This window comes from Musca autumnalis, unplaced genomic scaffold, assembly GCF_047663935.1.
Source record: "Musca autumnalis isolate F117 unplaced genomic scaffold, ASM4766393v1 scaffold_3, whole genome shotgun sequence".
Lineage (NCBI taxonomy): Eukaryota > Metazoa > Arthropoda > Insecta > Diptera > Muscidae > Musca > Musca autumnalis.
In genome coordinates this window covers 9,693,689-9,708,765 of record NW_027411866.1, presented here as the reverse complement: position 1 = coordinate 9,708,765, position 15,077 = coordinate 9,693,689, and the positions used below count along the sequence as shown (strand labels likewise).

The window sequence follows — 15,077 nt, the reverse complement described above, 5'->3', positions numbered from 1 at the left end:
TCCGATGAACATTTTCCTATAGAAAAGTTCATCCGATGAACATTTTCCTATAGAAAAGTTTATCCGATGAACAATTTCCTACAGAAAAGCTTATCCGATGAACATTTTCCTATAGAAAAGTTTATCCGATTAACATTTTCCTATAGAAAAGCTTATCCGATGAAAATTTTTCTATAGAAAAGTTCACCCGATGAACATTTTCCTATAGAAAAGTTCATCTGATGAACATTTTCCTATAGAAAAGTTCATCTGATGAAGCTTTTCCTATAGAAAAGTTCATCTGATGAAGCTTTTCCTATAGAAAAGTTCATCTGATGAAGCTTTTCCTATAGAAATGTTCATCCGATGAAGCTTTTCCTATAGAAATGTTCATCCGATGAAGCTTTTCCTATAGAAATGTTCATCCGATGAAGCTTTTCCTATAGAAATGTTCATCTGATGAAGCTTTTCCTATAGAAAAGTTCATCCGATAAACATTTTCCTATAGAAAAGTTCATCCGATAAAGCTTTTCCTTTAGAAAAGTTCATCCGATGAACATTTTCCCATTGAAAATGTTGTCCGATGAACGTTTTCCTCCAAAAAAGTTCGCCCGATGAACCTTTTCCTGTAGAAAAGTTCATCTGATGATCATTTTCCTATCGAAAATTTCATTCGATGAACCTTTTGCTACAGAAAAGTTCATCCGATGAACCATTTCCTATAGAAAAGTTCATCCAATGAAGATTTTTCTATAGAAAAGTTCATCCGATGAACATTTTCCTATAGAAAAGTTCATCCGATGAACATTTTCCTATAGAAAAGTCCATCAAATGAACATTTCCTTATAGAAAAGTTCATCCGATGAAAATTTTCCTACATTGTCCTATAGAAAAGTTCATCCGATGAACATTTTCCTATAGAAAAGTTCATCCGATGAACATTTTCCTATAGAAAAGTTCATCCGATGAACATTTTCCTATAGAAAAATTTATCGGATGAACCTTTTCCCATAGAAAAATTCATCTGATGAACTTTTTCCTATAGAAAAGTTCATCCGATGCACCTTTTCCCATAGAAAAGTTCATCTAATGAACCTTTTCCCACAGAAAAACTTTTCTTATAAAAAAGTTCATCCGATAAACATTTTTCTACAGGAAAGTTCATATAGAAAAGTTCATCCGATGAACATTTTCCTATAGAAAAGTGCATCTGATTAACACTTTCCTATAGAAAAGTTAATCCTATGAACATTTTCCTGTAGAAAAGTTCAACCTATGAACCTATTCCTATAGAAAAGTTCATTTGATGAACCTTTTCCTATAGAAAAGTTTATCACGAGTGATTTTTTATGCAATATAGGGTTTATAGCAGGTGCTGTTAGCCAACCCTTTTTCACTTTACATGTCTCCTTTATCATTTTTTGTTTTGTCATGCTAGTGTAAAAATTCCGTTAATAATATTTGCACATTCTTCTTCTTCTTTTATGCCACTTTTCGGCCAGCAATTATAATTGATTGGTTGTTTAATTAATTGGCGTAACCAAATTCATTTTTTGGTTAATTAACAATAAATTTTATAAGCTTTCCAAATAATTGTTATTGCTGAGTTAGAAAAAAACGTAATGGGAGGAAGGAGCAATAAATGTGCAAAAAATATGTCAAAATATTACATAAATAAAGTCGATTACTTTATTGGAAGAAATAAGAAAGAAACAGTAATGATTAATCTGATCAGATATGGTAATGGAAAATTATGCAAGAGGCGGATATGAACCGCACTTTACAGTGAAATCTTACACAAAAAGAAAAACAACCTGGGATGCCAAAGAAATGAGAGCGTTATTCAATTGTGGGAGTTTTAATCAAACAAAAGGTTTAACTGCTTTTTGTGGTCCCAATTCCTCCTCACCTGGTCTTGTTTATTGTCACATTTTGTTGCTTTTCAAAATAACTCTTTTGTTGTTGTTGCTGTTGTTGTGTAATAAGAATCTAGTTCTTGTCACTTTGTTGATTTCTGTTGGTTTAACATTTTGCAATGGAATTTCATATTAGAATTTAGAATTTGTGCCCCCCCTTCAACTCCACTCTGGTCTTTGTTGTAAATGTTAGAACCACAAAGAATATCATGTTTAACTTGGCTATTCATTACATCAAGAATTTCATTTTGAATTCACAACTCAACAACAGTGACACCACCACATCTCGCTCTAGAACTCAACAAAAAAACCCTAAAGAATCAAACATGAAATATTCTGCGGCATAGCAGCACTCCACCTCTGCCCACCTGACAAAGTATCAGGTTATTTTGAATTTCATAATTTAACCACAAAATAACATAGAACACAAAAAAGCGAATGCATATTTTCTGTTATTGTTGTTGTTATTGGAAATAAACGTGAGTTATGATTTGTCACCTTTAGTTTAAATGTTGTCTTGCCTGTCGCTTCGCTGTATGCAGTGATATTTTGTAATCGATGTTGCTAAAATGCAGAGGAATTCCACATTTGAATTCTCAAAATGGGGTGGGTGGGTGACTTCAAAGAGTTTTCTGCCACGATTAAAGGCAAATACCGATAAACCTCTCCTTAAAAGACACTCCCACAAGAGGGACATCTCACTAATCCAACACCCATAGATATCTCGGTAAGCAGCTCCACATCAGTGAACACCTGTAGACTAGTATTTTATTTATAATCAATTAATAATAATTATTTAAATATTTAATAAAAAAATAACATTTTTTTCTTTTCAGGTACGTGTGGTAATTTTGAAATACATTTTAATGGTAATGTACATCCATTAAGTTTTGTGAAAATATTTCTGCATTGAAAAATACACACGAATACAACCCGATGAACATTTTTCTATAGAAAAGTTCATTCGATGGACATTTCTCTATAGAAATATTTATTCGATGGACATTTTTCCTTACAAATTTCATTCGATAGACATTTCTCATGGAAAATTCATTTCGATAAACACTTTCATTCTACAGGAAAGTTCATCCTTTGATTTTTTACTATAAAAAGGGTCATCCGATGAACATTTTGCTATAGAAAAGTTTATCCAATGAACCTTCTCCTACAGAAAACTTCATCCGATGAATATTTTCCTATAGAAAAATGCATCTGACAAATATTTTGCCAAATTCATTCGATGAACATTTTCCCATAGAAAAGTTAATTCCATGAACATTTTACTACAGTAAAGTTTAACTGATGAAGATTTTCTTATAGACAAGTTCATTCGAAGACCAAATTTTTTATAAAAAAATTCATCCGAAGACCAAATTTTCTAAAGAAAACAGTTCATCCGATTAACTTTTCTATAGAAAAGCTTTTCTATAGAAGAACTTTTCTATAGGAAAATGTTCATCAGATGAACTCTTCTAATTGAAAATGTTCATCGGATGAACTTTTTATAGAAAAAAGTTCATTTGATGAACTTTTCTATAGAAAAAAGTTTATCCGATGAACTTTTCTATAGAAAAAAGTTTATCCGATGAACTTTTCTATAGAAAAAAGTTTATCCGATGAACTTTTCTATAGAAAAAAGTTCATCCGATGAACCTTTGTATAGAAAAAATTTCATCCTATGAACTTTTCTATAGAAAAAAGTTTATCCGATGAACTTTTCTATACAAAAAAGTTTATCCGATGAGCTTTTGTATAGAAAAAATTTCATCCTATGAAATTTTCTATTGAAAAAAAAATCATCCGATGAACTTTTCTATAGAAAAAAGTTCATCCGATGAACTTTTCTATAGAAAAAAGTTTATCCTATGAACTTTTCTATTGAAAAAAATCATCCGATGAACTTTTCTATAGAAAAAAGTTTATCCGATGAACTTTTCTATAGAAAATAGTTCATCCGATGGACTTTTCTATAGAAAAAAGTTCACCCGATGAACTTTTCTATAGAAAAAAGTTCATCCGATGAACTCTTCTATAGAAAAAATTCATCCTATGAACTTTTCTATAGAAAAAATTCATCCTATGAACTTTTCTATAGAAAAAGTTCATCCATTGAACATTTCTATAGAAAAAAGTTTATCCAATGAACTTTTCTATAGAAAAAAGTTCATCCGATGAACCTTTGTATAGAAAAAATTTCATCCTATGAACTTTTCTATAGAAAAAAGTTTATCCGATGAACTTTTCTATACAAAAAAGTTTATTCGATGAGCTTTTCTATAGAAAAAGTTCATCCATTGAACATTTCTATAGAAAAAAGTTTATCCAATGAACTTTTCTATAGAAAAAAGTTCATCCGATGAACCTTTGTATAGAAAAAATTTCATCCTATGAACTTTTCTATAGAAAAAAGTTTATCCGATGAACTTTTCTATTGAAAAAATCATCCGATGAACTTTTCTATAGAAAAAAGTTTATCCGAAGAACTTTTCTATAGAAAATAGTTCATCCGATGGACTTTTCTATAGAAAAATGTTCACCCGATGAACTTTTCTATAGAAAAAAGTTCATCCGATGAACTTTTCTATAGAAAAAGTTCATCCATTGAACATTTCTATAGAAAAAAGTTCATCCGATGAACTTTTCTATAGAATAAATTTCATCCTATGAACTTTTCTATAGAAAAAAGTTCATCCGATGAACTTTTCTATTGAAAAAAAATCATCCGATGAACTTTCCTATTGAAAAAAGTTCATCCAATGAACTTTTCTATAGAAACAAATTCATCCGATGAACTTTTCTATAAAATAAAGTTCATCCAATGAACTTCTTATAGAAAAAAGTTCATCCGATGAACTTTTCTATAGAAACAAATCCATCCGATGAACTTTTCTATAAAATAAAGTTCATTCGATGAAATTTTCTATAGAAAAAAGTTCTTCCCATGAACTTTTCTATAGAAAAAATTCATCCGATGAACTTTTTATTGAAAAAATTTCATGCTATTGACTCATCTATAGAAAAAAGTTTATCCGATGAACTTTTCTATAGAAAAATTTCATCCGATGAACTTTTCTATAGAAAAATTTCATCCGATGAACTTTTCTATAGAAAAATTTCATCCGATGAACTCTTCTATAGAATTTATGCTATGAACTTTTCTATGGAAAAATTTCATCCTATGAAAAATGTTTTTATAGAAAAAAGTTCATCCGATGAACTTTTCTATAGAAAAAAGTTTAAAGGAAAATTTCCATCAGATGAATTTTTCTATAGGAAAATGTACATTGGATGATCTTTTCTATAGGAATATGTTCATCGGATGAACTTTCTATAGGAAAAGGTCCATCGGGTGAACTTTTCTATAGGAAGTGGTTCATCGGATAAAATTTTCTATAGGAAACTTTCCTATCGGATGAAGTTTTCTATAAGAAAAGGTTCAACGGATGAACTTTCTATAGGAAAAGGTTCAGCGGATGAGCTTTTCTATAGGAAAAGGTCAATTGGATGAACTTTGCTATAGGAAAACCATCTTCGGATAAATTTTGCTATAGGAAAAGCTTCATCGGATGAACTTTCCTATAGGAAAATGTTCATCGGATGAACTTTTTTATAAGAAAAGGTTCATCGGATGAACTTTTCTATAGGAAAAGGTCCATTGGATGAACTTTGCTATAGGAAAACCATCTTCGGATAAATTTTGCTATAGGAAAAGCTTCATCGGATGAACTTTCCTATAGGAAAATGTTCATCGGATGAACTTTTTTATAAGAAAAGGTTCATCGGATGAACTTTTCTATAGGAAAATGTTCATCAGATGAAGTTTTCTATAGGAAATGAACTTTTCGGATGAATTTTTCTATAGGAACCTGTTAATCGGGTGAATTTTTCTATAGGAAACTGTTCATCAGATGAACTTTTCTATAGAAAAAATTTCATCCTATGAACTTTTCTATAGAAACAATTTTATCCGATGGACTTTTGTATAGAAAAAAGTTCATCCAATAAAAATTTTGTTACAGAAAAGTTCATCAAATGATGAAGTTCATCCATCTATTCAAAATGAAGTTCATCCAATGAACTTTTCTATAAACAAAAGTTCGATGAGATTTTCTATAGAACAAAGTTCATCCGATGAACTTTTCTATACAAAAAAGTTCATCCGATGAACTTTTCTATAGACAAAATTGCATCCTATAAACTTTTCTATAGAAAAAATTTCATCCTATGAACTCTTCTATAGAAAAAAGTTCATCCGACGAACTTTTCTATAGAAAAACGTTCATCCGATGAACTTCTCTATAGAAAAAAATGTGATCCTATGAACTTTTCTATGGAAAAAATTTCATCCTATGAACTTTTCTATAGGAAACTATTCATCCGATGAACTTTTCTATAGAAAAAATTTCATGCTATTAACTTCTCTATAGAAAAAAGTTCATCCTATGAACTTCTCTATTTCATCCTATGAACTTTTCTATAAAAAAATTTCATCCTATGAACTTTTCTATAGAAAAAAGTTCATCCGATGAACTTCTCTATAAAAAACAGTTCATCCGATGAACTTTTCTATAGAAAAAAGCTCATGCGATGAAGTTTTCTATAGAAACAACTTCATCCGATGAAGTTTTCTATAGAAAAAAGTTCATCCGATGAACTTTTCTATAGAAACAATTTCATTCTATGAACTTTTATATAGAACAAATTTCATCCGATGAACTCTTCTATAGAAACAATTCATCCTTTGAACTTTTCTATAGAAAAAATTCATCCGATGGACTCTTATATAGAAAAAATTCATCCGATAAACTTTTCTATAGAAAAAATTTCATCCGATGAACTTTTCTATAGAAAAAAAGTTCATCCGATGTACTTTTCTATAGGAAACTATTCATCCGATGAACTTTTCTATAGAAAAAATTTCATGCTATTAACTTCTCTATAGAAAAAAGTTCATCCGATGAACTTCTCAATAGAAAAAAGTTCATCCGATGAACTTCTCTATAGAAAAAAGTTCATCCGATGAACTTCTCTATAGAAAAAAGTTCATCCGATGAACTTTTCTATAGAAAAAATTTCATGCTATGGACTTTCTATAGAAAAAAGTTCATCTGATGAACTTTTCTATAGAAAAAATTTCATACTATGAACTTTTCTATAGAAAAAAGTTCATCCGATGAACTTTTCTATAGAAACAATTTCATCCGATGAACTCTTCTATAGAAAAAATTCATCCTATAAACTTTTCTATAGAAAAAGTTCATCCAATGAACTTTTCTATAGAAAAAATTTCATCCTATGAACTTTTCTACAGAAAAAATTCATCCGATGAACTTTTCTATAGAAAAAAGGTCATCTGATGAACTTTTATATAGAAAAAAGTTCATCCGATGAATTTTTCTGTAGAATAAAAATTGAAAAAATAGGCAAATTTCCATAGGAAAATCTTTATAGGACGAACTTTTTTAGAGGAAAATGTTTATTGGATAATCATTTTATAGACAAATGTTCATGGGATGAGCTTTTTATGGGAAAATGACCTTTAAATGATCTTCTATATCGGATGAACTTTCGAATTAACTTTTCTGTAGATATATTTCATCGGTTGAAATTTTCTCTATGAAAATGTTCATCAGATGCATTGCTATATGAAAATTTTTATCGGATTAACTTTAGAAAACTCAACTTTTCATTAGAAAAAAATCAGCACTTGAACTTTGTTTGATTTGGTGAATTTTGTGTAATCACTGTAACAATCTTGACATACTTATTTTTCCCTAGACCTTGATCTACTCCTATGCCTTTTATTTGTTGGTTGTTGGTGTTGCTGTTGTTGCAGGGAATGATAAATACTTTTCATTCCTGCCATTCACCTGTCTAAAAATATTTGGCATTATTTTTCATTTCTTTTGGTACTCGAATAACAATTTTTATTTTTTGGCTTAATTGCAACTACAACTCTCCGTAACAAAATTATTTCAAACCTGCTGCTCAAGGTTAATTAGTAGACGAAAAATATTTGTGATGTGTGTGAGCCGAGCATTTTTGTATTTTTGCGCATAACGCCGACAACTGTATCAATTGTCGATATTTATTACCAAATTCATTTTTTGGGGTTTTAAGCGTGCAACGTCAAAATCATTTGCGTTGAAATAAAAAATGATTCAAGTTTTTTAATTTTCTACAATTTCCCAAAAAAGTAATGCAAGCTGACACCATAGCTTCTCTGTGCATGCCACTCAGTTGCCATTCAAATAACCAAATATTTGTTTATGACTTTTAATTAAAAACGAAATAAAAAAACTTGGGCATAAATATGACAAATTAAATGTGCAAAGTTGGCAAATTTACATTAATAACTGTAAAGATAGCCTAACAGCTTGCTTGAATGGCTGCTGCTGCAAGGCTTATCTGGAGATTTTCATTGAAAAATTGATGACAAGGTCGTTCAATAAACTGAGAGAGCAGGTTTTGTGCGATACAATGCAAAAATTTTGGCTAATCATTATACATAGCTTTTATCTACGAGAAAACTTTGCTTCCCAGTTGACCCATTTTTTATCTAATCGTTCGCCCAACACATATTTGGGAGAACGCTGTGGGGCCTCTTACTAAGGGACACACATTGGAGTCCACTACATAGTTTTAATTGTGTGGGTAAATTCTATGAACCTAGTCTTAAAGATTCCCACATTAAATGAAAATTCTTCAATATATACGGTTTCCACCAATGCTAATTGACTTTTGCCACCTTCAATAAGCCCAACTCTCTCATATGAGCGTTTATTGTTTACAACTTCTCATGATCTTGAAAAAAATGCCCCATAAAAGCTATCTCTGTTAACAGTCTTCACACTCTCCTACGTTTTATGTTTTTTTGCTTTGTTAATTCAATTTATTTATTTTTTTTTTTTTTTTGTTTTTGTTGACACAAGTGTCACTATCACCGTACAAATGTACCAAAACCCAACCAACCGTCCGACCCATTCCGCCGTTGCTTCTGATAAGAATAAATTTACACATGTTTGTATCTTAAAAGATATTTATTTTTCAAAACATTTATTTTTTCACAAAAACAAAATATTCTCCTGAATGCTTTTTTGCTACTAGTCAACGTCTGGAATTCGTAAAAACAAATGCAAAATTTTGGTGCGTGATTCGGATAACGATAAGTCGAGTGAAAGTAAAACATAAAAATGTGAAAAAAATCGGAATAATTTAAAAAGATTTTGTTTCAGTTTTAATTAAAGATATAAAATGGTTAGTAAATTTACAATATTTATACATAAATTTAAAAAAAAGATAAGACAGGAAACCTCTGAACGTTTTCCATAGAAAAGTTCATCCAATGAAAGTTGTTTATGGAAAATTTCATCTGATTAACGGTTTGCTATAGAAAAATTCATTCGATGAACATTTTCCTATAGAAAAGTTCATCCGATTAACATTTTCCTAAAGAAAAGTTCATCCGCTAAACATTTTCCTTTAGAAAAAATTCTCCAATGAACATTTTCCTAAAGAAAAGTTTATCCGACAGATAGTTTCGTATAGAAAAGTTCATCCAATGATAATTTTTCCTAGAGCAAGGTTCATTCGATGAACATTTTTCTAGAGAAAAGTTCATCCGATAAACATTTTCCTATAGAAAAGTTCATCCGATGAACATTTTCCTATAGAAAAGTTCGTCCAATGGAAATTTTCCTATAGAAAAGTTCATGTAATGAAAATTTTTTTGTAGAAAAGTTCAACCGATGAACACTTTTAAATAGAAAGTTCATCCGAATGAATATTTTCCTATTCAAAAAAACCATGTCATACAAAAAAAATCATCCGTCGAACATTTTTCTAAAGAGAAGTTCATCCGATGAACATGTATCTATAGAAAACTTCATCAACCGACAATCTCCTATAGAAAAGTTCATCCGATTACCATTTTCCTATATAAAAGTTCATCAACCGACATTTTCCTATAGACGAGTTCATCCGATGAACATTTTCCTATGGAAAAGTTCATCCGATGAACATTTTCCTATAGAAAAGTTCATCCGATGAACATTTTCCTATAGAAAAGTTCATCCGATGAACATTTTCCTATAGAAAAGTTCATCCGATGAACATTTTCCTATAGAAAAGTTCATTCGATGAATATTTTCCCGTAAAGAATTTTAATCCAATGAACATTTTCCTATAGAAAAGTTCATCCGATGAACATTTTCCTATAGAAAAGTTCATCCGATGAACATTTTCCTATAGAAAAATTTATCCGATGAACATTTTCCTATAGAAAAGTTCTTCCGATGAACATTTTCCAATAGAAAAATTTATCCGATGAACATTTTCCTATAGAAAAGTTCATCCGACGAACATTTTCCTAAAGAAAAGTTCATGCGATGAACATTTTCCTATAGAAAAGTTCATCCGATGAAGCTTTCCCGTTAGAAAAGTTCATCCGATGAAGCTTTTCCTATAGAAAAGTTCATCCGAAGAAGCTTTTCCTATAGAAAAGTTCATCCGATGAATCTTTTTCTATAGAAAGAGTTCATCCGATGAATCTTTTCCTATAGGAATGTTCATCCGATGAAGCTTTTCCTATAGAAAAGTTCATCCGATGAAGCCTTTCCTATAGAAAAGTTCATCCGATGAAGCTTTTCCTATAGAAAAGTTCATCCGATGAAGCTTTTTCTATAGAAAAGTTCATTCGATGCAGCTTTCCTATAGAGAAGTTCATCCGATGAAGCTTTTCCTATAGAAAAGTTCATCCGATGAAGCCTTTCCTATAGAAAAGTTCATCCGATGAAGCTTTTCCTATAGAAAAGTTCATCCGATTAAGCTTTTTCTATAGAAAAGTTCATTCGATGAAGCCTTTCCTATAGAAAAGTTCATCCGATGAAGCTTTTCCTATAGAAAAGTTCATCCGATGAACATTTTCCTATAGAAAAGTTCACCCGATGAAGCTTTTCCTATAGAGAAATTCATCCGATGACGCTTTTCCTATAGAAAAGTTCATCCGATAAAAATTTGTTCATAGAAAAGTACATCCGATGAACATTTTTGTATAGAAAAGTTCATTCGATGAAGCTTTTCCTATAGAAAAGTTCATTTGATGAAGCTTTTCCTATAGAAAAGTTCATCCGATGAACATTTTCCTATAGAAAAGTTCATCCGATGTAGCTTTTTCTATAGAAAAGTTCCTCCGATAAAGCTTTCCCTATAGAAAAGTTCATCCGATGAAAATTTTCCTATAGAAAAGTTCACCTGATGAAGCTTTTCCTATAGAGAAATTCATCCGATGAAGCTTTTGCTATAGAAAAGTTCATCCGATGAAACTTTTCCTATAGAAAAGTTCATCCGATAAAAATTTGTTCATAGAAAAGTACATCCGATGAACATTTTCGTATAGAAAAGTTCATTCGATGAAGCTTTTCCTATAGAAAAGTTCATTCGATGAATATTTTCCCGTAAAGAATTTTAATCCAATGAACATTTTCCTATAGAAAAGTTCATCCGATGAACATTTTCCTATAGAAAAGTTCATCCGATGAAAATTTTCCTATAGAAAAGTTCATCCGATGAACATTTTCCTATAGAAAAATTTATCCGATGAACATTTTCCTATAGAAAAGTTCTTCCGATGAACATTTTCCAATAGAAAAGTTCATCCGATGAACATTTTCCTATAGAAAAGTTCATTCGATGAACATTTTCCTATAGAAAAGTTCATCCGATGAACTTTTTCTTATAGAAAAGTTCATCCGATGAACATTTTCGTATAGAAAAGTTCATCCGACGAACATTTTCCTATAGAAAAGTTCATGCGATGAACATTTTCCTATAGAAAAGTTCATCCGATGAAGCTTTCCCGTTAGAAAAGTTCATCCGATGAAGCTTTCCCGTTAGAAAAGTTCATCCGATGAAGCTTTTCCTATAGAAAAGTTCATCCGAAGAAGCTTTTCCTATAGAAAAGTTCATCCGATGAATCTTTTTCTATAGAAAGAGTTCATCCGATGAATCTTTTCCTATAGGAATGTTCATCCGATGAAGCTTTTCCTATAGAAAAGTTCATCCGATGAAGCCTTTCCTATAGAAAAGTTCATCCGATGAAGCTTTTCCTATAGAAAAGTTCATCCGATGAAGCTTTTTCTATAGAAAAGTTCATTCGATGCAGCTTTCCTATAGAGAAGTTCATCCGATGAAGCATTTCCTATAGAAAAGTTCATCCGATGAAGCCTTTCCTATAGAAAAGTTCATCCGATGAAGCTTTTCCTATAGAAAAGTTCATCCGATTAAGCTTTTTCTATAGAAAAGTTCATTCGATGAAGCCTTTCCTATAGAAAAGTTCATCCGATGAAGCTTTTCCTATAGAAAAGTTCATCCGATGAACATTTTCCTATAGAAAAGTTCATCCGATGAACATTTTCCTATAGAAAAGTTCACCCGATGAAGCTTTTCCTATAGAGAAATTCATCCGATGACGCTTTTCCTATAGAAAAGTTCATCCGATAAAAATTTGTTCATAGATAAGTACATCCGATGAACATTTTTGTATAGAAAAGTTCATTCGATGAAGCTTTTCCTATAGAAAAGTTCATTTGATGAAGCTTTTCCTATAGAAAAGTTCATCCGATGAACATTTTCCTATAGAAAAGTTCATCCGATGTAGCTTTTTCTATAGAAAAGTTCCTCCGATAAAGCTTTCCCTATAGAAAAGTTCATCCGATGAAAATTTTCCTATAGAAAAGTTCACCTGATGAAGCTTTTCCTATAGAGAAATTCATCCGATGAAGCTTTTGCTATAGAAAAGTTCATCCGATGAAACTTTTCCTATAGAAAAGTTCATCCGATAAAAATTTGTTCATAGAAAAGTACATCCGATGAACATTTTCGTAAAGAAAAGTTCATTCGATAAAGCTTTTCCTATAGAAAAGTTCATCCGATGAACATTTTCCTATAGAAAAGTTCATCCGATGAAGCTTTTTCTATAGAAAAGTTCATCCGATGAACATCTTCCTATAGAAAAGTTCATCTGATGAATATTTTCCTATAGAAAAGTTCATCCGTCAAACATTCTTCTAAAGAAAGTTTATCCGATGAGCATTTATCTATAGAAAAGCTCATCAACCGACTTTTTCCTATAGGAAAGTTCATCCGATAAAGCTTTTACTATAGAAAACTTCGCCCGATGAAGCTTTTCCTATAGGAAAGTTAATCCGATGAACACTTTCCTATAGAAAAGTTCATCCGATGAAGCTTCCTCTATAGAAAAATTCATCCGGTGAAGCTTTTCCTATAGAAAAATTCATCCGATGAAGCTTTTCCTATAGAAAAGTTCATCCGATGAACCTTTTCCTATAGAAAAGTTAATCCGATGAACCTTTTCCTATAGAAAAGTTCATCCGATGAACCTTTTCCTATAGAAAAGTTAATCCGATGAACCTTTTCCTATAGAAAAGTTAATCCGATGAACCTTTTCCTATAGAAAAGTTAATCCGATGAACTTTTTCCTATAGAAAAGTTCATCCGATGAAGCTTCCTCTATAGAAAAATTCATCCGGTGAAGCTTTTCCTATAGAAAATTTCATCCGACGAACATTTTCCTATGGAAAAGTTCATCCGATTAACACCTTCCTATAGAAATTATCAGCTGATGAAGCTTTTCCTATAGAAAAGTACATCCGATGAAGCTTTTCCTATAGAAAAGTTCATCTGATGAACATTTTCCTATAGAAAAGTTTATACGATGAAGTTTTTCGATAGAAAAGTTCATCCCATGAACCTTTTCCTATAGAAAATTTCATCCGATGAAGTTTTTTCTATAGAAAAGTTTATCCGATGATGTTTTTCTATAAAAAAGTTCATCCGATGAAGCTTTTTCTATAGAAAAGTTCACCCAATTTTAACCGAAAAAAATTATCGGATGAAGTTGCTTATAGCAAAACATTCATCGTATGAACTTTTTATAGCAACAGTTATCGGATGAAATTTTTTATAGCAAAAATTCATTGGATGAACTTTCTTAAAGCAAAAACACATCGGATGAAGTTTCTTCTCGAAAAATGTTTCTTATAGAAAAAGTTCATCGGATGAACTTTATTTAGAAAACAAATTTTCTATAGGAAATGTTCATCGAATGATCGTTTCTATATGAAATTGTTTATCCCATGGTATTTTCTATAGGAAAATGATCATCGGCTGAACTTCTCTACAGAGAAATGTTCATCTGCTGAAGTTTTCTAAAGAAAAATGTTCATCGGATAAAATTTTCTATAGGAAAATGCTCATCGGATGAATTTATATATACGAAGATGTTCATCGGTTGAACTTTTCTATTGGATGGTGTTTATCTGATGAACTCTTCTATGGGAAAGTGTTCATCTGATGAACTTTTCGAATGAACTTTTTTATAGGAAAACGTTCATCGAATATATTTTTTATGGGATAATGTTTATCGAATGAAGTTTTTTGTGGGAAAATGTTCATCGGAAGAACTTTCCTTATGGAAAGTGCTCATCGGATGAGCTTTCTCATAAGTAGAAGTTCATCGGATAAACATGTCTGTGGGAAAATGTTGAACAACTGAAAATGTTCACCCGATGAATTTTTCTGCAGAAAAATGTTAATCGGATAAACTTTTTTATAGGAAAAATGTTCATCGATTGAGCTTTCTAATGAAAGACCTTCATCAGATGAACATTTCTATAGAAAATGTTAAACATTTCTCTAGAACAATTTTGAACATTTTTCTATATGAAGTTTTTTATAGGAAAATGTTCATCGCATGAAGTTTTTTCCGGGAAGATGATCATCGAATAAATTTTTTATGGGGAAGTGTTCATTGGATGAAGTTTTTTATGAAAGAAAATGTTAATCGTATGAACCTTGCCTTTGGAAAAATGTTGTCTCACAGACAAATGACATTTTTCTATATGAAGTTTTTCCGGCGACTTTTCTTATAAAGAATAGTTCATCTGACGAGCTTTCTTCAGAAAGATTATTTTTTTGGTCATAGAAAAAATCATTAATGCATTTGTTTCAACTTACATCAGTCAGATATTTTTTAATTTATCATAAATTTCCTTATCATTATAATTCTTCTCTTTCAATTATGTTGAGTAAAAAAACCTCCGCACTCTCACTCTTTAATTTTCTCTATGAAAATCACTTTCAATGTTATACGACAACGACACC

At 30.9% G+C, this 15,077-nt stretch overlaps 1 protein-coding gene across 6 annotated transcripts in view; it reads left to right on the top strand.

Annotated features, from left to right (window-relative positions):
• Positions 1-15,077, top strand: part of DAAM (disheveled-associated activator of morphogenesis-like protein) — a 290,481-nt gene that overhangs the window by 198,499 nt on the left and 76,905 nt on the right. The window contains exon 1 of one of the 6 annotated variants that reach the window (XM_073979554.1): positions 9,001-9,152. The exons of the other annotated variants lie outside the window; for them this stretch is intronic. Within the exon in view, the coding sequence (XP_073835655.1) occupies positions 9,150-9,152 (3 nt within the window). The 5' untranslated portion in view covers positions 9,001-9,149. Of the gene's footprint in view, positions 1-9,000; positions 9,153-15,077 lie in introns of those variants that run through there. 6 annotated transcript variants of the gene reach the window in all.